At 43.2% G+C, this 24,386-nt stretch overlaps 1 protein-coding gene across 1 annotated transcript in view; it reads right to left on the bottom strand.

Moving 5' to 3' along the window:
- Nucleotides 1-3,167: 3,167 nt before the first annotated feature.
- c12h7orf25 (chromosome 12 C7orf25 homolog) overlaps nucleotides 3,168-24,386 on the bottom strand; it is a 38,668-nt gene continuing 17,449 nt past the window's right edge. The window contains exon 2 of the mRNA XM_034183661.1: nucleotides 3,168-5,001. Coding sequence (XP_034039552.1) covers nucleotides 3,678-4,988 — 1,311 coding nt within the window. The 5' untranslated portion in view covers nucleotides 4,989-5,001 and the 3' untranslated portion in view covers nucleotides 3,168-3,677. The remainder of the gene's footprint in view (nucleotides 5,002-24,386) is intronic.

Consider the following 24,386-nt stretch of genomic DNA (forward strand, 5'->3'; position numbering starts at 1 on the left):
ATACAATACCACAACTCTTCTCTTGGCACCCTATCATAAGCTTTCTCTAAATCCACAAACACAGTGTAACTCCTTCTGGCCTTCTCTATACGTCATCAGTATTCTCAGAGCAAACACTGCATCTGTAGTGCTCTTTCTCGGCATGAAACCATATTGCTGCTCACAGATCTTCACCTGTTTTCTAAGCCTAGTTTCTACTACTCTTTGCCATAACTTCAAGCTGTGGCTGATCAACTTTATGCCTCTGTAGTTACTGCAGCTCTGCACATCACCCTTGTTCTTAAAAATAGCAAGATCAACACTGACTGAAAAGATTTTAATAAGGAAGGTCAACAAATTTAGTATCTACTTTTAAATACTGAGGATTGTTAATTGATGAGCATTTGTCTTTTAAGTCACACATTCAATATGTGAAGAAATTTAAACTTTTTTTTTTTTTTTAAAAGGGATTTTATTATAGAGGCAACGAAAGACTATTAAATTTTGGAGGTGATCTGGATCCAGATTGGCGGATGTCAAAAATCTCTGATTGCTCTTATTTTATTTTTATGACTATTAATGAAACCACGATGCTGCTCTCTTGGCCAAGTCTCTACTGGAAAAGAGATCTTGATCTGAATGGAACTAATCTGGTTAAATAAAAGTTAAATACAAATAAAAAAAAATGTGAGACATCAGAACTTAAACATCAGCACTCTGCCTGGAATCACCAGCATCAAACAGTTCATCAGTGGACTAAATAGAGCCTTTATTTGTCATTGTACATATGTACATACATACAATGAAACATGTCCTCTGTATTTAACTGTCCAAATTACAGTTAGACACGATCCAACCACTAGGGCCAGTGTGCAGCCACAGTCCAGCATGCGGGGTCCAACTCCAGATGTAGAGATGCTGCCTTGCTCAGGGGCAGAGAAAGGAGCAAATCCTAAATAACAACAAATATGGGGTGTCCAAAAAAAAAAAAGTATCCAAAACTACTCTGAAATATGAATATCAGGAAATGGTTTTACTGGGAAATAATGGTATTCTTCTCATTTCAGGAACCCTAAAGTTTGTTCTGCAAGACATTAAAGTACAGCAAAAATGCCGCAGTTGATCCTAATTCAGAGAACAAAAATTGTGGAGTTCTGTCAAGCACATCCTAAGGGCTGACTTGCATCTCTTCCCATACAAAATTCAGTCCCAGAGCGAACTAACTCCCCAGCAAATGACAAGGAGACTTGAATTTGCTAGGTGGTTTTCCGGAAAAGTGGAGACGGAGGATTTGTTTCTTCGGAAAGTTCAGACGAGGAGGTTACATTGATCATGTGGTGTAAAAGATAAAGGGTTAAAACATCAAAAAGGAAAGACTGAACTGAAAACTGTGCATTGGAGAGAAACATTACTTGTGGCTTCAGCCACATGGTCATGCAGAAAATGTCTGATAATATTGATTGGTTTTTCTGTGCTGTCAAGATACTTTTGGATACATTTTTTGGAGACACCCTATATTTGATTGTGGGAGGAAACCGGAGGAAAGCCACACAGGCAGAACACACAAACTCCACACAGAAAGGCCGGGAAGTGATCCCACGTCCTTCTTGCTGTGAGGCACCAGTGCTAACCATTAAGCCAACGTGCCAACTTGTTAGTCTGCACAAGATTTACAACCCCAATTCCAATGAAGTTGGGACGTTGTGTGAAATGTAAATAAAAACAGAATACAATGATTTTCAAATCCTCTTCAACCTATATTCAATTGAATACACCACAAAGACAAGATATTTAATGTTCAAACTGATAAACTTTATTGTTTTTGTGCAAATATTTGCTCATTTTCAAATGGATGCCTGCATCACGTTTCAAAAAAGCTGGGACGGGATAACAAAAGACTGGGAAAGTTTATGAATGCTCAAAGAACACCTGTTTGGAAACAGGTGAGTGTCATGATTGGGTATAAAAGGAGCATCCCCAAAAGTCTCAGCCATTCACAAGCAAAGATGGGGTGAGGATCACCACTTTGTGAACAACTGCATGAAAAGAAAAAGTCCAACAGTTTAAGAACAATGTTTCTCAACTTTCAATTGCAAGAAATTTAGCGATTCCATCATCTACAGTCCATAATATAGTCAGAAGATTCAGATATTCTGGAGAACTTTCTACATGTAAGTGGCAAGACAGAAAACCAACACTGAAAACAGACATCATTGTGTAAAGGATCTTACCGCGTGGGCTCAGGAACACTTCAGAAAACCATTGTCAGTTAACACAGTTCGTCGCTACAAGTGCAAGTTAAAACTCTACCATGCAAAGTGAAAGCCAAACATCAACAACATCCAGAAACACCGCCGCCTTCTCTGGGCCCGAGCTCATTTGAAATGGACAGACACAAAGTGGAAAAGTGTGCTGTGGTCTGATGAGTCCACATTTCAAATTGTTTTTGGAAATCATGGACGTCATGTCCTCTGGACAAAAGAGGAAAAAGACCATCCAGATTGTTACCAGTGCAAAGTTCAAAAGCCAGCATCTGTGATGGTATGGGGGTGTGTTAGTGCCCATGGCATGGACAACTTACACATCTGTGATGGCACCATCAATGCTGAAAGGTACATCCAGATTTTGGAGCAACACATGCTGCCATCCAAGCGTCTTTTTCAGGGACGTCCCTGCTTATTTCAGCAAGACAATGCCAAGCCACATTCTGCACGTGTTACAACAGCGTGGCTTCGTAGTAAAAGAGTGCGGGTACTAGACTGGCCTGCCTGCAGTCCAGACCTGTCGCCCACTGAAAATGTGTGGCGCATTATGAAGCGCAAAATACAACAACGGAGACCCCGGACTGTTGAACAACTGAAGTAGTACATCAAGCAAGAATGGGAAAGAATTCCACCTACAAAGCTTCAACAATTAGTGTCCTCAGTTCCCAAACACTTATTGAGTGTTGTCAGAAGGAAAGGTGATGTAACACAGTGGTAAACATACCACTGTCCCAGCTTTTTAGAAACGTGTTGCAGACATCCATTTCAAAATTTGCACAAAAACAATAACGTTTATCAGTTTGAACATTAAATATCTTGTCTTTGTGGTGTATTCAATTGAATATAGGTTGAAGAGGATTTGAAAATCATTGAATTCTGTTTTTATTTACACTTTACACAACGTCCCAACTTCATTGGAACTGGGGTTGGACTCATGAGGATAACTTTTTCTTGTCAGAAACCGAAACAGAAATAATTTTAATCAAATGACTCAAATAACAGATCAGTGATGTGGACAAATATGATGTGGAAGTGAGGAAAGGTTAGTCACGATCTGTGTGACCTGTCTGAAGCAGTTAGTCACCGTGAACTTTTCACTTCATTCCATCGTCAGAGTTTTGGTAAGTTTTGCCCTTTGAAGTACTTGTGAATCCTCCAAAGTCTATTTTCTACATCGATAAAACATTTCATTGCTTCTGTGAACAAACTGCAGTCACGTCTTTGACACTTTGTTTTATTGACATCAATGATTTGAACATATGTCATTATTGTCGTAGTACAGATTTCACTGAGTGTCTGTTTTACTGTTGTACCATGTGATCACGCTGACCAGTAAGACACGGGCACAGATGTCGTGTCCTTGCTTTATTTTCGTGTGAATAGTTTACATCATCTGAAGTCGTGGTTTCCTGCATGCGCAGCTCGTCTACCGCCTCAGACGGGTGTGGCCCTCCACTCTTTGCCTTCGGTCAAAGCCCTCGGCTGGTGGATGAACACGCTGTAGCGGACTCCCTGATTGGCTGCAGCCCTGACAAACTTGCTATTGGCCGTCATGGTCACAGCACGCAGTGAGTCTCCAGTGCCGAAAATCATGAGTGAGCGGCGGTTTACCTTGGCACTGGGCTTGAGGCAGAGTGTGCGCTGTGATGGTTGGTCATCCACCACACGGAGACGAGCCAGCAACTGGCACGCACGTGCCTTCTCGCCAGGTCCACCCAGCGTGTCCAAGATGACCTGAAAGTCATCAACAGCAGAGCGGCAGGCAAACAGCTCCTTCCCCTTCATGAAGTCATCGAGGCAGGGAAGCACCTTTTCAAGTCGCTCCTGGGCCGCCTGCTCCGTGAGCACAAACTCCTTGAAGGTGAAGTGGCAGCGGCCATGACTGAGTGATGACACATACGTAATGAGCGTGGTGATGTCCAGGTTGGCCCGATGACACGCATCCACCTTCACCTGGACAGGGAATGCCAGACTAGCAACCACCGTGCCACGGTCCACTCTGGTGTGGCTGAGCCCAGACACATCATCATCATCATCACCATCATCATCATCACCACCATTGTTGTCATCCTCACAGTCATCATCTCCACCATCACTTTCATCTCGCTCCTCACTGTTGTCTTCATTTATGTCAGCTGCCTCTTCTTTGGCCACAGCATTGACTGCCACAATGTCACCACGGATGGAGATGCCCATGTGGCGCAGGATGTCAGCCATGGGGCTGGAGACACCGTTGTAGAAGGCAAAGATGATGTGCGGGTTGCAGTACTGGACAGGCTGCTGGTGACTGGCCTGGACAAAGTCCTCTGCCTGCTGGATGATGCTCTTGTCGCCGTACTGTCCCTGCCCCTGCCAGATGTTGTGCAAAGCCTCCGCCTTCCGGCCCACTGCCTTCACCCAAGTGTGACCTCCATTAGCAACAACATCCACCACCAGTGACTGCTTTGCACCGGCAGCATCCTCGTAAGCGAAGACGTGCAGAAGAGCAACCACATCCTCCAGGCTCTCAGCCGACTCCACGATAGCAGTGAGGTGGGTCAGGTTGGTGCTGTGCAAGTGCGACTCTTTCACCGTCAACTCGCCAGCCTCCACTTTGCGGAGGAAGCGCAGCTCAGCACGTAGCTTTCCACAGAGCTTCCCCATCCCCTCGATGGTACGAGGCCGACACTGACTCAGCTGTTGCACCCGCTGTAGCAGCTCCTGAGCAACACCAATCCGCTCTTGGACCATCACCTGTAGTGACATTTCTTCTTCATTCCTAAAGACACACATTCCAGACAGAAGTTAGTCTGAGTGACATTCACAGAGAATCCAATGAGAGCCAACACAGACAATCCAAAACCACGTTAGAAAACCTCAACTGTTGTAGAACTGCATGAAACTATATCAGTGAAGAGGCCAAACGAAGAGCACCAAGACCGTCGAAGAACTCATAAACATGGTAAATCATGGGTCCTTTGTCATGGATCGTGGTATAGTACAGGTTCAAAGCAAAAGTATTGTTCAAATGATAGAAAAAAGCATGAAATTTGGCACACATGTAGCACAGGGTATATAGAAAATAATTAGTGGTGGACACCATGAAAAACGGTAAAAATGGCCTTTCTGAATAGTTCTGTCCTTGCACGCTTTGTTTTTTTATTTTGACTGGTGAAATACTTTTAAAAACTCACAAAGCAATGGGTTGTAGTCTATTAGAAGTGCATTTTAAAAATTTTTACCCCCCTGCCTTTGACTTTCACGTTGTAAATGTTAGGTAATATCTGTGCTAATTCCTTATTTTATGTTAGTTATCAAGTATTTGCTTTTGTTATCTGTTTATAAGTGCCTGAAACCTGGTTTAAAGTCTCAACATAAGAGTTAGGTTTCACTTCCATCACACAAGCACAAGTTTCAGATAAAGGGAGGGCTCCCCCGTCTGTGGGGAAACGGTAAGATTAGGATTATGAGACTTAAACACACCCACTGTAACGCTCAAACTTTATTGTGTAAAAGTGTTGTGCTAGCCATGTTCGAGGTCTTTTCAGGAAATGGAGTCCGTGTGTGGGCGCCATTCCTGGGAACCCGGGCCTGGTTTTCAGTGTGACTTTCAATAAATTCAACCTGAGGAATATACCGATTTGGTTCCTTATAAGAGGCAGTATATTACATAAAGAACCAGGAATAATGGCAACTGGCGCCGTTCGACCCGGATGTAAATCTGTTCCCGGCAGACAACGATAGACCATACGATTTTTTTTTTTTTTTTTTTACAACCAACAAAAAGTGCCTTAGCAGGTGAGCAGCAAACCTGTTGTAATTGAATTTCTGCAATATTGACTACTGTATAATTGATGTTGGTTAAAGTGATGGTCTGCATCTAAAATTTCTGTAATTAGAGAGTTGTTGAAAGTCATGGTGGAAATTTTTTTTTCTTCTTTCCTTCTCTGACATTTACAGTAATTTTACTAGTTGGGGAAATGTCCGGCCATGGTTCGTTGGTCTGGCCGATGACAAGGAAAGCTTGAAGTGGAGCAGAGGGGGGTGGTCCTTGCCATAGTGTTGCTATGATGAGGTGCGAATTATAAAGGAGTGATTTGCCTTGGTAATAAATACTGAATTTATTTTTCATAATGTGGGGTTGCTTGCTGTTACAGAGGGTCCCCTGACGGTGTGAATTCTTCTGTTCAGTTCTGTGGGGTTTGTTTGGGCGTAGGACAACGAGGCAGGGGTGAAGTTTGTTTTTGGGACAGTGTTTATTTGATGGTATTGTGTGTAGTGGATTTATGATTGTTGTTCTAAGTGCGTCTTATAATGCATGCAAAATTCCACTCGAGTGATGTTGACTTGGATCCATGTTTGTCTGTTTGTTTAAATGTAATGTTTATTTGTAACGAACCACGGAGGGGGTTGGGTTTCAGGTAGCCAGTTATGATCCAGAGGGCATTGTTAATGGCCATATCGACCTTCTTAACATGTGGGCTTCTGCTCCAACTTGGAGCACAGTACTCAGCTACAGAGAATACAAGAGCTTGTGTAGAGATACGTAGTACCTTGGCAGAGGCCCCCCAGGTCATGCCAGCAAGGCGATGGATGAGTGAGACCCTTGCTGTTACTTTGGTACTCACTTCCTTCAGATGTTGCTTGTAGGACAGTGTCCTGTCCAAGCGTATGCCCAGGTACTTTGGGGCCAGCTGGAACTCCAGGGGTTTGTTGTCCATGGAGATCTCCAGTTTCCTTTTGCTTCTCTGTTGCAGAGATGGAATGCTGCTGACACGGTCTTCCCGGTACTAAGTTGCAGGCGCCACCTGCAACGGTAGGCAGTCAGGACGCCATTCCTAGCAGGAATAGAGTCAGCCAGCCTACAGCAAGAGGCTACTACCCTTGCCCTGGCAAGGAAAGCCCAGGAACACGATTGGCACCTCCTCCATGGCAACACCTCCAGGCAGACTCAAGTCCTGCCACTCATACAACCAGGCTGTGCAAGAGATGCTTACTTCCATCACGGAGGATCTGACAACCAAAGCCTGGCTGGAGGCGGCATAGAAGCAGGAGTGGGAGTCGGCAGGACATAGACGTCTACACCATTATGTCCCGGATCCTGGAGATGGCATCGTAGGAGAAGACCTACCTTGCCGGCAGTGGATCCTCCTGAACCGCCTACACACAGGAGGCGGCTGCTTCAAAGCGTCCAAGAAAAAGTGGGGCCTAACAGACAGCGCAGCGTGCGAGTGCAGGGAGCCTGAGCAGACTGCCAACCACATTATCACTGCCTATCTCCTGCATAGACCACCTTTAGAGGAGGGCCTTTTCCGAGTGGGACCTGAGAGGAGGGCATGGCTACACGACACATTGCTGGACATACGATGACAATAAACGAAAGATGACGAACCATGGACCTTTTATTTTCTGTTTTTCCGTAAACATTTGGGGGAAAATGGGTTGTTGCCTGGTGGCTTTTAAACAAAGGATGTTTGTTTGATTTAATGTCAATCATTGCTGTGCATCGTTTGGTCTTTGTCTTGTCGATGAGAGTTTATGATCGGTGAAACACGAGGATTTAACAGCACGATTTGGTGGGGCTGCATTCAATTTACGTTAGCTGCTATCTGATTTTTAAAATAAAAATGTACAGCTGCAACTACTAAGAAACGATCGCTTCTGGTAACGTCAAAGGCGACCACAAACCCAAAGGAGTCAGCACTTCTGTCTTTGTGCGCCCTGCCCACTGCTGGAAGCTCCTGTTTACTACATATTTTGCAGAAGTGAAGCAGTTGAGAGGAACTAAACTCAACTCTACACACACACACACACACACACACACACACACACACACACACACACACACACACACACACACACACACACACACACACACACACACACACACACACACACACACACACACACACATCAATATTCCATAACCTCATATAGCAGTGCCACCGTGAGCCAGAGGTCTTGGAAAATAAAGCAGTTTTGACTTATGGTTTTGATTTATAAATCAAAATAATCCGGATAGAATAACTCCATTAATGTCAATTCTGTCATTTGTACAAAGTTAAAATATAACACACATCTTTCAATTTTAAATAATGCACTAATTCTGAAGTTTTGCAACAAACACAGACATGATATCAATGACATTATCGATATTTATTTATGTTTGTTCATTGTTAGTTGGTTTTATATTTTCTGTTGTGTTTTTATTCAGGTTCTTTTTGTCTCTTTCTCTAAAATTGTATAAAATCATTAGATTAGTTATTTTTACTATTATTGTTGTGCTTGCTATTATTAATATATAAACAAAAATAAATAAAAAAAATATTATAATACATTTGACTCTTTTACAACAACAAACGCTTGACAGCTGTAACTGCTTAATGCTAATTTTAATATTGAAAATGCCATAGACATGGTAACGTGTTAGCATCGGTCCCATTTTTAAGTTATAAAATACATCTATCAACTGTTTCAGAAGACCATAACAGGTCGGTTTAACATAAAAAAGGTAAATAATACTCACAGCCATATGCTCTTTAGGGTTTTAGCAGGGGAAAGCGAAAGAAAAAAATTAATCAATGAAGCAATGATCAAAGCACTACTTCGATCTGCAAATCACTGCTTCGATTGGTTCAAGGTTCAAAGCAAAGCAGTGCTGCAGAAAAGTTTATTACAGACCCGCTGCAGGGTCTGTAATCAATGTAGAGAAATGATCATTTTCCTGACAAACACCCCCAAAAACAACGGCCACTCTGAAGGACCGATAAGGGAATCGTTAAGTAAAAAGCTTATTGATGTCGGTGGATCAACTCATTTCTTAACAATACCCGAAAGGAACCAGTTCTTGATATCCATCCCTACAGACATAAGACAAAAGGATTATGGATAAAATGGGCCTAACACTGACTGATTGACTCATTCAATCTATGTAAAAACCAACATGTTAATGTGAGGTGTGTGTTGGTGTTTACATATAAATGTGCTTTTGTAAGATATGCCATTTTTTTAATTTGTAAAAAAAAAAAAAAAAATAAATTGCAGAAGCCAAAAGTCAAGTTGTGATTAGACAACTGTCTGATATAACCGGGGTCAAAATAAATAGAACACTGCCATCTACTGGCACCCAGACGCTCAGACCCTAACCCATAATCCTTGCTGCTGCGGTTTAAACAGCACAGAGAGAAAACACGATGACAATTGTAAATGAATATTATACAACCAAAATGTACATTTTTATTTCTTTTCATCAGCTGCAGCATCTCTCTCATGCGCAAAGGATTATGAGATATCTCAATACTTAGGGTGAATACTGTCATGAACACTACTGGCCAGTAGATGGCAGTAGAGACCATGAAAACTTGCCAAAACAAATATTCCAAATAAATACTGGCCAGTAGATGGCAGTAGAGACCATGAAAACTTGCCAAAACAAATATTCCAAATAAATAATCCGTGTCTGCTACATTTAAGCTGCACAGAATTTAATAAACACAAACTGAATTTCAGAACAAAGAGGACAAACAGTGTTTGACATAAACAAGACGTTAAGAGCAAACAGGAAGCGACTGCAGCTCACAATGATTCCAACTGAAAATAATGGAGAAGCAACCTGAGCTTCTTCTGGCATTTTTACATAAAACAAACACAATAACAACGTCTATAAACCCAGAGAATATATTCACGAGAGTTTTAGGCACAATATACAAAACGTTTAATGCTGCTGTCCATGTGGAGCCTGATCAGAGCGTCTCAAATACATTTCTTCTGTCATGAATGTACTGAGATTACCTATACAACCCCTGGCAATAATTATGGAATCACCGGCCTCGGAGGATGTTCATTCAGTTGTTTAATTTTGTAGAAAAAAAGCAGATCACAGACATGACACAAAACTAAAGTCATTTCAAATGGCAACTTTCTGGCTTTAAGAAACACTATAAGAAATCAAGAAAAAAATTATGGTAGTCAGTAACGGTTACTTTTTTAGACCAAGCAGAGGGAAAAAAATATGGACTCACTCAATTCTGAGGAATAAATTATGGAATCACCCTGTAAATTTTCATCCCCAAAACTAACACCTGCATCAAATCAGATCTGCTCGTTAGTCTGCATCTAAAAAGGAGTGATCACACCTTGGAGAGCTGTTGCACCAAGTGGACTGACATGAATCATGGCTCCAACACGAGAGATGTCAATTGAAACAAAGGAGAGGATTATCAAACTCTTAAAAGAGGGTAAATCATCACGCAATGTTGCAAAAGATGTTGGTTGTTTACAGTCAGCTGTGTCTAAACTCTGGACCAAATACAAACAACATGGGAAGGTTGTTAAAGGCAAACATACTGGTAGACCAAGGAAGACATCAAAGCGTCAAGACAGAAAACTTAAAGCAATATGTCTCAAAAATTGAAAATGCCCAACAAAACAAACGAGGAACGAATGGGAGGAAACTGGAGTCAACGTCTGTGACCAAACTGTAAGAAACCGCCTAAAGGAAATGGGATTTACATACAGAAAAGCTAAACGAAAGCCATCATTAACACCTAAACAGAAAAAAACAAGGTTACAATGGGCTAAGGAAAAGCAATCATGGACTGTGGATGACTGGATGAAAGTCATATTCAGTGATGAATCTCGAATCTGCATTGGGCAAGGTGATGATGCTGGAACTTTTGTTTGGTGCCGTTCCAATGAGATTTATAAAGATGACTGCCTGAAGAGAACATGTAAATTTCCACAGTCATTGATGATATGGGGCTGCATGTCAGGTAAAGGCACTGGGGAGATGGCTGTCATTACATCATCAATAAATGCACAAGTTTACGTTGATATTTTGGACACTTTTCTTATCCCATCAATTGAAAGGATGTTTGGGGATGATGAAATCATTTTTCAAGATGATAATGCATCTTGCCATAAAGCAAAAACTGTGAAAACATTCCTTGCAAAAAGACACATAGGGTCAATGTCATGGCTTGCAAATAGTCCGGATCTTATTCCAATTGAAAATCTTTGGTGGAAGTTGAAGAAAATGGTCCATGACAAGGCTCCAACCTGCAAAGCTGATCTGGCAACAGCAATCAGAGAAAGTTGGAGCCAGATTGATGAAGAGTACTGTTTGTCACTCATTAAGTCCATGCCTCAGAGACTGCAAGCTGTTAGAAAAGCCAGAGGTGGTGCAACAAAATACTAGTGATGTGTTGGAGCGTTCTTTGGTTTTTCATGATTCCATAATTGTTTCCTCAGAATTGAGTGATTCCATATTTTTTTCCCTCTGCTTGGGCTAAAAAAGTAACCGTTACTGACTGCCACAATTTTTTTTTCCTGATTTCTTATAGTGTTTCTTAAAGCCAGAAAGTTGCCATTTGAAATGACTTTAGTTTTGTGTCGTGTCTGTGATCTGCTTTTTTTCTACAAAATTAAACAACTGAATGAACATCCTCCGAGGCCGGTGATTCCATAATTATTGCCCGGGTTTGTAATGCACCTGGACACAGCATGTCCACACTACAACCTTCAAAATTAGTGCATCACTTTAAAACTAAATATCTGATATTTTCACTTTATAAAACTTCAGACGTGATGTTAATTTAAACTAGAAGCACTTGGAGAGCACAAACCTCCACCAAGGCCATAGGGTCACTGACGTCACTTGGAATACCCTTTGGCAAAGAGACTTATTCCACGTTGTTTCACGCATCTACCGTCATGTTTCAGATTCAGTGGTTAACCCTCTGGGGTCCGATGGCATTTTTTGGACAGTTCACTCGCCTGGCATAAATGTTTTATTATTTCTGTTAACAGCTCTCCCTGCATCCCACAATCAAGTTTTATGTCTCTTTTTTCAGGACAACCTGTAATTTCAAAATATATATGCTACAGTTGTGTTTTATAAGTGTAATAAAGGTTTACGATCAGAAATAAGAAAGGAAAAAGTAAAGCGGAAAATAATTTTCCACACACATTTATTCAAAACACACAGCAAACTATAATAAACTAGTAACACATCACTCCTAAAAACAATCTTTGGTGTGTCATGTGAGGTGAATCTACCCTAAGATTGGATTGTGGAAAACCATGTGAAGGTGAACCAATTCCGACTGGACACTCACATTACTCACATCATGACACAGCTTCTATGAGGAGTACAAAAATGGTATACGGTGGGTCGAAAGTCCGCAGAGTTAACTTTTCTGCAAAAAAAAAAAAAAAAAAAAAAGTACATTTCTATCTCATATCATTAAAAAGTTATTTATAATTTAGTAAAGCTTGGTCTCAGCCGTTGTATATGACGGCGTCGGTCCAAGAGGGTTAAACCCTTAGATCTTCAGCAAATGTATTTATAAAGAGAAACTGCATGAACTACACAAGTTTTTTTTTATTTTCCAATAACAAGTTTATTCAATGGAGGAGAACCAAATGCTAAATTATTATTGTGTCGTAATTTAATTTTTGTTCAGCCTTTGTGACCCGTCTTCATGAAGTTAGATGCAAAAATGTTGAAATTGGTCCTATCCTGCAATGATAAAGAATCCTTAAAAAAAATGACTGGATCCGGACCGTGTTCTGGATCATTACCAAAATTTAATGACTTCTAAGTTAGGCCAAGATACACCCCTGGTAAAAATTTCATTGAAATCCGTTGAGGATTTTTTGAGTAATCCTGCTAACAAACCAACCAACAAACAAACAAACAGATGCGACCATAAACATAACCTCCTTGGCGGAGGTAATAACTTGTCTGAAATTAGTTAAAGTTAAAACTGTATGCTTCTGGATGACTTGTGTGATATTGCCAGTGAATCAGTATGGGGTCAAAAGAAATGAGCTTTTTTTCTTTTGCTTTCTTTCTTTTCTGTGACCAGTTCTCCTTTGTTCGCAGAGGATAGAGCGGTTTCTTCTGGAACCAGCTCTTCTCTGTTTGCAGAGGATAGAACTGTAGATCTACTACAAAACATTTAACAGGTAGGTACTCAAATCTTTGATTTCAGACTTCATACATGTTTGTAATTGTTAACTTTTGTTCACCACGTTATGTGTCGACGCGGGTTGAGGAGCGGACCTGCGTCTGACTGAACCCAGCGCTAAAATAACCAGAAAGCGGTTCCAATAACAAAACAATTTATTTTTCCCCTTTTGTGCAATACTCGGTGTACAAACATAAAACGCGTCTGTCTGGCGGAGTGAAGGACAGCGCGCTCTCCAGCGCCCAAAGGGATCGAAGCCCGGCGCCTCTGGACCCACGTTCACTGCCAAACACCCCCCAGGTGGACACGACAAACCGACTCTGAAGGATAGAAAAGGTGAGGTAAGTCAGCAGCTACAACTAATATCCTTCAACGGCACACACTATCAGCAACACATTCAGGTCTGAATTGAAGCTTTATGTAAATGAGCAGCTTCTCACAACAGGTGGAGGATCATCTGTCCGCACGCCACGGCCGTGAGAAGCAAGCTGCACAACTCTCATCAATATTCCTGTGCTGCTCCACAGCCTGTCCAGTGGATTTTTATTTTATTTTTAGCACTGTTGTCGTGCGTTACCTGTTCTGCTCCACAGCCTGTTCAGTGGATTTTTATTTTATTTTTTAGCACTGTTGTCGTGCGTTACCTGTGCTGTTCCACAGCCTGTCCAGTGGATTTTTATTTTATTTTTTACCACTGTTGTCGTGTGTTACCTGTGCTGCTCCACAGCCTGTCCAGTGGATTTTTATTTTATTTTTTGGCACTGTTGTCATGTGTTACCTGTGCTGCTCCACAGCCTGTTCAGTGGATTTTTGTTTTGTTTTTTGGCACTGTTGTCGTGCGTTACCTGTGCTGCTCCACAGCCTGTCCAGTGGATTTTGATTTTTATTTTATTTATTTTTTTTTAGCACTGTTGTCGTGTGTTACCTGTGCTGCTCCACAGCCTGTCTAGTGGATTTTTATTTTATTTTTTACCACTGTTGTCGTGTGTTACCTGTGCTGCTCTGCAGCCTGTCCAGTGGATTTTTATTTTATTATTATTATTATTTTTTTTTTTTAGCACTGTTGTCGTGCGTTACCTGTGCTGCTCCACAGCCTGTCCAGTGGATTTTTATTTTATTTTTTAGCACTGTTGTCGTGCGTTACCTGTGCTGCTCCACAGCCTGTCCAGTGGATTTTTATTTTATTTTTTTACCACTGTTGTCGTGCGTTACCTGTGCTGCTCCACAGCCTGTCCAGTGGATTTTGATTTTTATTTTATTTTATTTTTGGCGCTGTTGTCGTGCGTTACCTGTGCTGCTCCACAGCCTGTCCAGTGGATTTTTATTTAGCGCTGTTGTCGTGCGTTACCTGTGCTGCTCCACAGCCTGTCTAGTGGATTTTTATTTTGTTTTAGCACTGTTGTCGTGCGTTGCCTGTGCTGCTCCACAGCCTGTCCAGTGGATTTTTATTTTTATTTTATTTTATTTTTTAGCACTGTTGTTGTGCGTTACCTGTGCTGCTCCACAGCCTGTCTAGTGGATTTTTATTTTGTTTTAGCACTGTTGTCGTGCGTTACCTGTGCTGCTCCACAGCCTGTCCAGTGGATTTTGATTTAGCACTGTTGTCGTGCGTTACCTGTGCTGCTCCACAGCCTGTCCAGTGGATTTTTATTTTGTTTTAGCACTGTTGTCGTGCGTTGCCTGTGCTGCTCCACAGCCTGTCCAGTGGATTTTTATTTTTATTTTATTTTTTAGCACTGTTGTCGTGCGTTACCTGTGCTGCTCCACAGCCTGTCTAGTGGATTTTTATTTTGTTTTAGCACTGTTGTCGTGCGTTGCCTGTGCTGCTCCACAGCCTGTCCTGTGGATTTTTATTTTTATTTTATTTTATTTTTTAGCACTGTTGTCGTGCGTTACCTGTGCTGCTCCACAGCCTGTCTAGTGGATTTTTATTTTATTTTAGCACTGTTGTCGTGCGTTACCTGTGCTGCTCCACAGCCTGTCTAGTGGATTTTTATTTATTTTAGCACTGTTGTCGTGCGTTACCTGTGCTGCTCCACAGCCTGTCTAGTGTCGGATTCCCTGTTTGGGAATCCGCTAGCTTAGCGTAGCTACTAGCTCTTAGCCGTTTTAGCATGGCGGCTTCTCCTGTCTCTCCCGTACTTTTCTGCTCTGGGTGTGAAATGTTTAGTTATTCCTCGGCCTCTTTTAGCAGTAACGGTACTTGTAATAAGTGCAGCTTATTCGTAGCTTTGGAGGCCAGGCTGGGCGAATTGGAGGCTCGGCTCCGCACCGTGGAAAATTCTACAGCTAGCCAGGCCTCTGTAGTCGGTGCGGACCAAGGTGGCTTAGCCGCCGTTAGTTCCCCCCCTGGCAGACCCCGTGCAGTCGGGAAGGCAGGCTGACTGGGTGACTGTGAGGAGGAAGCGTAGCCCTAAACAGAAGCCCCGTGTACACCGTCAACCCGTTCACATCTCTAACCGTTTTTCCCCACTCGACGATACACTCGCCGAGGATCAAACTCTGGTTATTGGCGACTCTGTTTTGAGAAATGTGAAGTTAGCGACACCAGCAACCATTGTCAATTGTCTTCCAGGGGCCAGAGCAGGTGACATCGAAGGACATTTGAAATTGCTGGCTAAGGCTAAGCGTAAATTTGGTAAGATTGTAATTCACGTCGGCAGTAATGACACTCGGTTACGCCAATCGGAGGTCACTAAAATTAACATTGAATCGGTGTGTAACTTTGCAAAAACAATGTCGGACTCTGTTGTTTTCTCTGGGCCCCTCCCCAATCAGACCGGGAGTGACATGTTTAGCCGCATGTTCTCCTTGAATTGCTGGCTGTCTGAGTGGTGTCCAAAAAATGAGGTGGGCTTCATTGATAATTGGCAAAGCTTCTGGGGAAAACCTGGTCTTGTTAGGAGAGACGGCATCCATCCCACTTTAGAGGGAGCAGCTCTCATTTCTAGAAATCTGGCCAATTTTTTGGGATCCTCCAAACTGTGACTGTCTAGCGTTGGGACCAGGAGGCAGAGCTGTGGTCTTATACACCTCTCTGCAGCTTCTCTCCCCCTGCCATCTCCCTATTACCCCATCCCCGTAGAGACGGTGCCTGCTCCCAGACCACCAATAACTAGCAAAAATCTATTTAAGCATAAAATTCAAAAAGAAAAAATAATATAGCACCTTCAACTGCACCACAGACTAAAACAGTTAAATGTGGTCTATTAAACATTAGGTCTCTTTCTTCTAAGTCCCTGTTGGTAAATGATATAATAATTGATCAACGTATTGATTTATTCTGCCTAACAGAAACTTGGTTACAGCAGGATGAATATGTTAGTTTAAATGAGTCAACACCCCCGAGTCACACTAACTGTCAGAATGCTCGTAGCACGGGCCGGGGCGGAGGATTAGCAGCAATCTTCCATTCCAGCTTATTAATTAATCAAAAACCTAGACAGAGCTTTAATTCATTTGAAAGCTTGTCTCTTAGTTTTGTCCATCCAAATTGGAAGTCCCAAAAAACAGTTTTGTTATTATCTATCGTCCACCTGGTCGTTACTGTGAGTTTCTCTGTGAATTTTCAGACCTTTTGTCTGACTTAGTGCTTAGCTCAGATAAGATAATTATAGTGGGCGATTTTAACATCCACACAGATGCTGAGAATGACAGCCTCAACACTGCATTTAATCTATTATTAGACTCTATCGGCTTTGCTCAAAAAGTAAATGAGTCCACCCACCACTTTAATCATATTTTAGATCTTGTTCTGACTTATGGTATGGAAATAGAAGACTTAACAGTATTCCCTGAAAACTCCCTTTTGTCTGATCATTTTTTAATAACATTTACATTTACCCTGATGGACTACCCTGCAGTGGGGAATAAGTTTCATTACACTAGAAGTCTTTCAGAAAGCGCTGTAACTAGGTTTAAGGATATGATTTCTTCTTTATGTTCTCTAATGTCATATACCAACACAGAGCAGAGTAGCTACCTAAACTCTGTAAGGGAGTTAGAGTATCTTGTCAATAGTTTTACATCCTCATTGAAGACAACTTTGGATGCTGTAGCTCCTCTGAAAAAGAGAGCTTTAAATCAGAAGTGTCTGACTCCGTGGTATAACTCACAAACTCGTAGCTTAAAGCTGATAACCCGTAAGTTGGAGAGGAAATGGCGTCTCACTAATTTAGAAGATCTTCACTTAGCCTGGAAAAAGAGTTTGTTGCTCTATAAGAAAGCCCTTCGTGAAGCTAGGACATCTTTCTACTCATCACTAATTGAAGAAAATAAGAACAACCCCAGGTTTCTTTTCAGCACTGTAGCCAGGCTGACAAAGAGTCAGAGCTCTATTGAGCTGAGTATTCCATTAACTTTAACTAGTAATGACTTCATGACTTTCTTTGCTAACAAAATTTTGACTATTAGAGAAAAAATTACTCATAACCATCCCAAAGATGTATCGTTATCTTTGGCTGCTTTCAGTGATGCCGGTATTTGGTTAGACTCTTTCTCTCCGATTGTTCTGTCTGAGTTATTTTCATTAGTTACTTCATCCAAACCATCAACATGCTTATTAGACCCCATTCCTGCCAGGCTGCTCAAGGAAGTCCTACCATTATTTAATGCTTCAATCTTAAATATGATCAATCTATCTTTGTTAGTTGGTTATGTACCACAGGCCTTTAAGGTGGCAGTAATTAAACCATTACTTAAAAAGCCATCACTTGACCCAGCTATCTTAGCTAATTATAGGCCAATCTCCAACCTTCCTTTTCTCTCAAAGATTCTTGAGAGGGTAGTTGTAAAACAGCTAACTGATCACCTGCAGAGGAATGGTCTATTTGAAGAGTTTCAGTCAGGTTTTAGAATTCATCATAGTACAGAAACAGCATTAGTGAAGGTTACAAATGATCTTCTTATGGCTTCGGACAGTGGACTTATCTCTGTGCTTGTTCTGTTGGATCTCAGTGCTGCTTTTGATACTGTTGACCATAAAATTTTATTACAGAGATTAGAGCATGTCATAGGTATTAAAGGCATTGCGCTGCGGTGGTTTGAATCATATTTGTCTAATAGATTACAGTTTGTTCATGTAAATGGGGAATCTTCTTCACAGACTAAAGTTAATTATGGAGTTCCACAAGGTTCTGTGCTAGGACCAATTTTATTCACTTTATACATGCTTCCCTTGGGCAGTATTATTAGACGGTATTGCTTAAATTTTCATTGTTACGCAGATGATACCCAGCTTTATCTATCCATGAAGCCAGAGGATACGCACCAATTAGCTAAACTGCAGGATTGTCTTACAGACATAAAGACATGGATGACCTCTAATTTCCTGCTTTTAAACTCCGATAAAACTGAAGTTATTGTACTTGGCCCCACAAATCTTAGAAGCATGGTGTCTAACCAGATCGTTACTCTGGATGGCATTTCCCTGATCTCTAGTAATACTGTGAGAAATCTTGGAGTTATTTTTGATCAGGATATGTCATTCAAAGCGCATATTAAACAAATATGTAGGACTGCCTTTTTGCATTTACGCAATATCTCTAAAATCAGAAAGGTCTTGTCTCAGAGTGATGCTGAAAAACTAATTCATGCATTTATTTCCTCTAGGCTGGACTATTGTAATTCATTATTATCAGGTTGTCCTAAAAGTTCCCTAAAAAGCCTTCAGTTGGTTCAGAATGCTGCAGCTAGAGTACTGACGGGGACTAGCAGGAGAGAGCATATCTCACCCGTGTTGGCCTCCCTTCATTGGCTTCCTGTTAATGCTAGAATAGAATTTAAAATTCTTCTTCTTACTTATAAGGTTTTGAATAATCAGGTCCCATCTTATCTTAGGGACCTCGTAGTACCATATTACCCCATTAGAGCGCTTCGCTCTCAGACTGCGGGCTTACTTGTAGTTCCTAGGGTTTGTAAGAGTAGAATGGGAGGCAGAGCCTTCAGCTTTCAGGCTCCTCTCCTGTGGAACCAGCTCCCAATTCAGATCAGGGAGACAGATACCCTCTCTACTTTTAAGATTAGGCTTAAAACTTTCCTTTTCGCTAAGGCTTATAGTTAGGGCTGGATCGGGTGACCCTGGACCATCCCTTGGTTATGTTGCTTTAGACGTAGACTGTGTTTCATAATTATTGTATGGCCTTGCCTTGCAATGTGGAGCGCCTTGGGGCAACTGTTTGTTGTGATTTGGCGCTATACAAGAAAAAAGTTGATTGATTGATTGATTGATTCACATATACTGCGTAACAAAATACCAAATTACTGTTAACAATTATTCAGACAATCAAATCACCTCTGATGTGTGCTGACAGCATGTGTCCCTCACCCGTCCTCCTTCACAGGCACGATGTGTCAAACCCAGGCGCGGTCCTCAGCATCTCACAAACGAACATCACAAGGTCGAGTTCCCGGCAATTCTGCTTGAATCACACATGGCTTAAATGCACAACGCCATCTCATTATCTGCTTCAGCTGAAAGTCTTTAAGGTTGCACGTGAGCATCATCCACAGGTGCTGCATATCACGTTGATGAGGGTGAAGGACTCCTGCCAGCACCTTCTCCACAGACAATAAATCAGTTTGCATACCACCTGGAGAGCAAAGAAAAGAAAAGAACACCAAAATGTCCAGCCAAACCCCCCCAACACACAACAGTACCCCCCCTTTAACGGGAAGCCTCCCGGCGACCGAACAGACCAGGTCCGAGAACAGCACCTCCCTCCGGGGTCCTCGTCAGGAAGCAGACAGCGTAACGCTCCCAAGGTCCACCGCAGACAGCAGGACAGGGCACCGCAGCTGGAAGGCCGGCTGGCATCAACAAAAACCCCAAAAGAGTCCCAAGTACAACCTAACATACAAAAAAAAAAAAAAAAAAAAAAACCACAAAACCCACCCAAAACCTTCCCAGGGGACCGTCCCATCCAACCCCGGGAAGAAAAGAAAAACTCCCAAATGCAAAAACACAACACAGCCCCACAAACACAATACAAACATAAATGCACAAAGAAAAATAACAAACAACCCCCCCAGAACGACTTGCAGAGCCCAACACCCCCCAGAAGGCCTTTACCGCCAGTTCCAGGAGAAATAGCCAAAGCCGGAATCCCACAGAGGTCCCCAGGTACACATGGAGCAACGGCGCCCCCCCAGAGGACCGTACCATCAAACCCCAGGAGGCACCCTCCCCACAACCCAGGAACCCCAGACCCGGCCACACTTGGCTAGTCGGCCCCACAAGCCAATTCCCCCCCAGAGGACCGTCCCATCAACCCTGGAGGTGGAACCTGGAAGGAAACAGAAGAAACACAAAATTCCAACCCCCGGTGGACTACATTAAACAACCCCGGGGGCAAATAAAACAACCGATAAACCCTGTTACCTTCCCCAGCACCCCGGAAGACCCCAGATCACTCCCAGAGCCCTCCGTCGGCTCAATTTTGGCGAACGGCAACAAAATTACCAAGCCGGGGAAGGGAACAGGAAAAACTAACCCGGCCCCAACCCCAAGGCGCAGCGGAAAACCGGAAACACGTCCGGTGCCCCAACCCGACCATACCCCAGCCTATCGGGAGGGGTGGAACTACCGAAATGGCGAACGGCAACAGATCGGCCCACCCCTCCGACAGAGGTATGTTCCCGCTGCACCACACCCCGACAACACCAATGACGAACGGTACAAAGGCCCACCGAGGCTGGAGTGGAACCGGGTCCTAACCAAACCAAAAAAAACGCCCCTGACAACCCCCCCCCCCCCAGGTGCAGAGGTCTTCTGAGAACGCTCAGCGTGACCAACCTGCACCACCCCACAACCCACAAGATGAACGGTCTTGGGGCGAGTGAGGTTGGGGTTAGGGAAGCAGGGAAATAAAAAATAACAAAACAAAACGACCCCAGACCCAAACAGAAAATACCTAAGTACAAATAATAAAAACCAACGATCAACTGAGTCCAGCCGAGCTCCGAACTGCCAGTCGTTCACTCCACCAGAACCGCCACTAACTCCCCAAACAATCTATAACCCCTTGCAAAAACAAAAACAGCCCAAATATTTATTTATTTTTTGTGTGTGTATTATTTTGCCTGTCCCAGAACTCCTGGAGATACGTCACCACTATTTTTCTTGACGCTTATATGACGGGGCAATATAGCGGCTTCAGCTCGTCCGAGCTGCATGGGCTCATCCGCGAGAGGAGCCAGAGGTCCCGTCGGAGGAGTCTCAGTGGGGCGAAGAAGAGGCAGCCCAGATCTGTGTCGGGGAAAGCCCCGAGACGAAAAAACCCGTTCTGATGGCCGCCCTCTCTCGCGTCCACGCTCCTTTATCCGATCATCTAGACGAATCACCAAAGATATTAGCTCATCTAAATCGTTTGGTTCGTCACGGACTGCTAGCTCGTCTTTTAATGAATCATTTAAACCATCCACAAATACTCCTCGTAAAGCTGTGGCATTCCAACCGGACTGAGCAGAAAAAATTCGGAAATCCACGGAATACTCCGCTGCACTCCGCCTCCCCTGCCTGAGATTCAGCAACCGTTGGGCAACGGTATTTGTTTTCACCGGATGGTCAAAAACCAATCGGAACTCCCGGGAGAAATCCTTAAAGGATCCTAACAATGGCGAGTTATTACTCCACAACGCAGTGACCCAAGCTAAGGCGTCACCTCGGAGCAAATTTGTCACATATGAGACACGGCTACCATCAGAAGAGAAGGAAGCCGGTCATTGAGCAAAAACCAGAGAACATTGCATCAAAAACGGAGCACAGGCTTCAACGTCTCCCGCATAAGGCTCCGGATGACAAATAATCGGTTCGGACGCCGAATCTCTGGGTGACGGAGTTATCTGCACCGGTATCAATGGTGCCGCAGCTGGAGCAGCAGGAAGCGAAACGGCTTGCACTGCAAGCTCCGTAACACGGGCGTCTGTTTGTTTAATTTGGTTTGCGAGATGCTGTAATTGCTCCCGTATTTTCTCCAAGTGTTCTTGAACTCTTTTGGCAAATGGAACCGCCTCTGCCGCTGGGTCCATTTTAGAATGGCCGGGAACTACTGTTATGTGTCGACGCGGGTTGAGGAGCGGACCTGCGTCTGACTGAACCCAGCGCTAAAATAACCAGAAAGCGGTTCCAATAACAAAACAATTTATTTTCCCCCTTTTGTGCAATACTCGGTGTACAAACATAAAACGCGTCTGTCTGGCGGAGTGAAGGACGGTGCGCTCTCCAGCGCCCAAAGGGATCGAAGCCCGGCGCCTCTGGACCCACGTTCACCGCCAAACACCCCCCAGGTGGGCACGACAAACCGACTCTGTGAAGGATAGAAAAGGTGAGGTAAGTCAGCAGCTACAACTAATATCCTTCAACGGCACACACTATCAGCAACACATTCAGGTCTGAATTGAAGCTTTATGTAAATGAGCAGCTTCTCACAACAGGTGGAGGATCATCTGTCCACACGCCACGGCCGTGAGAAGCAAGCTGCACAACTCTCATCAATATTCACATATACTGCGTAACAAAATACCAAATTACTGTTAACAATTATTCAGACAATCAAATCACCTCTGATGTGTGCTGACAGCATGTGTCCCTCACCCGTCCTCCTTCACAGGCACGATGTGTCAAACCCAGGCGCGGTCCTCAGCGTCTCACAAACGAACATCACAAGGTCGAGTTCCCGGCAATTCTGCTTCAATCACACATGGCTTAAATGCAGAACGCCATCTCATTATCTGCTTCAGCTGAAAGTCTTTAAGGTTGCACGTGAGCATCATCCACAGGTGCTGCATATCACGTTGATGAGGGTGAAGGACTCTTCTGCCAGCACCTTCTCCACAGACAATAAATCAGTTTGCATACCACATGGAGAGCAAAGAAAAGAAAAGAACACCAAAATGTCCAGCCAAACCCCCCCCAACACACAACACCACACCTGTAAAAATATGTTAGCGGTCTAAAAATTATCGGACCAAAATTTATCGGAAGATAATTAGTCCGCTGATGGTTTTCAAAATTATCTGAAAAGCTAATCCGATAATGAAAACATCAGCTTCAACAATTAGTGGTTAGCGCAACTGTGCCCACCACTGTTATTAGTAACGGTAGTAGTGAGCAGGGAGCTACCAAGCTCGCTACAAACGGAGGGAGAGAAGAAGAAGGCAGAAGTACCCTCCATGACTTCTGGGATGTGCTGCCATCTGTCGGTGGTGGGCCATTGTATTTTATTTGGTTTTAAATGTTTGATTATTTTTAAATACTTTTATAATAATTACTGAGGGGTATTTTTGATTTTAAATTTGATCTATTTGTCTCCCTTGGTTTGGTAAGTATGTGAATATATAGAATTCATTTACATTACGTTTTAGAGTGAATACCTGGACTTTCATTTTTACTATCTGTTGATTTTTTATATTAATCTGTTACTTGCATCACCCAGCTTTTAGCTTTGTAGCGATTATGTAATTCAATTGGTTATTGCCTCGAGCCATCAGCACCAGGCCCTCCTCACAACTACTACCAATACAACTCAACAACTGTCTGCAGGATATCAAAACTTCGATGACACCAACCTACTGAAACTTAACACCAACAAGACAGAGCTCCTGGTGGTGGCCCCAGCAACACTGCTCAAACAGTTGGAGACCTCACCCTGGTCACTGACAGCTGCGCCACCTCTCCAACATCCGAAGTGCAGAACCTGGGTGTCATTCTGGACTCAACACTCTCATTCAGTTCCCGTGTCAAGAGCATCACCAAATCTGCCTTCTTCCGCCTGTATAACATTTCAAGACTTCGGCCGTCACTCACTGGCTCAGTCACCGAAACACTCATCCATGCCTTCATCACCTCCCGTCTAGACTAGTGCAATGGTGACCTTCTTCACCCCTACTGCCAGTCACGGTCCCTGCACTCTACCAGCAAGGACCTATTCTCCACTCAATGCACCAGACTCAGAACCTCTGCAGATGGGGCTTTCTGTGTAACTGCCCCTACCCTCTGGAACAGCCTACCCCTCTCATCCATTCTGCCACTTCTCTGACACAGTTCCAAAAGCACCTCAAAACACACCTCTCTTGCCTATCCCCCCCCACCCCCCCCACCCCGCCTGCCCTCTACCTCCCTCCTCCCACTCTTGTGAAACGACTTCGGGTATCATGAAATGCGCGATAGAAAACAAAGTCTTTATTATTAGTAGTA

This window comes from Thalassophryne amazonica, chromosome 12 (genome assembly GCF_902500255.1).
Source record: "Thalassophryne amazonica chromosome 12, fThaAma1.1, whole genome shotgun sequence".
Classification (NCBI taxonomy): domain Eukaryota; kingdom Metazoa; phylum Chordata; class Actinopteri; order Batrachoidiformes; family Batrachoididae; genus Thalassophryne; species Thalassophryne amazonica.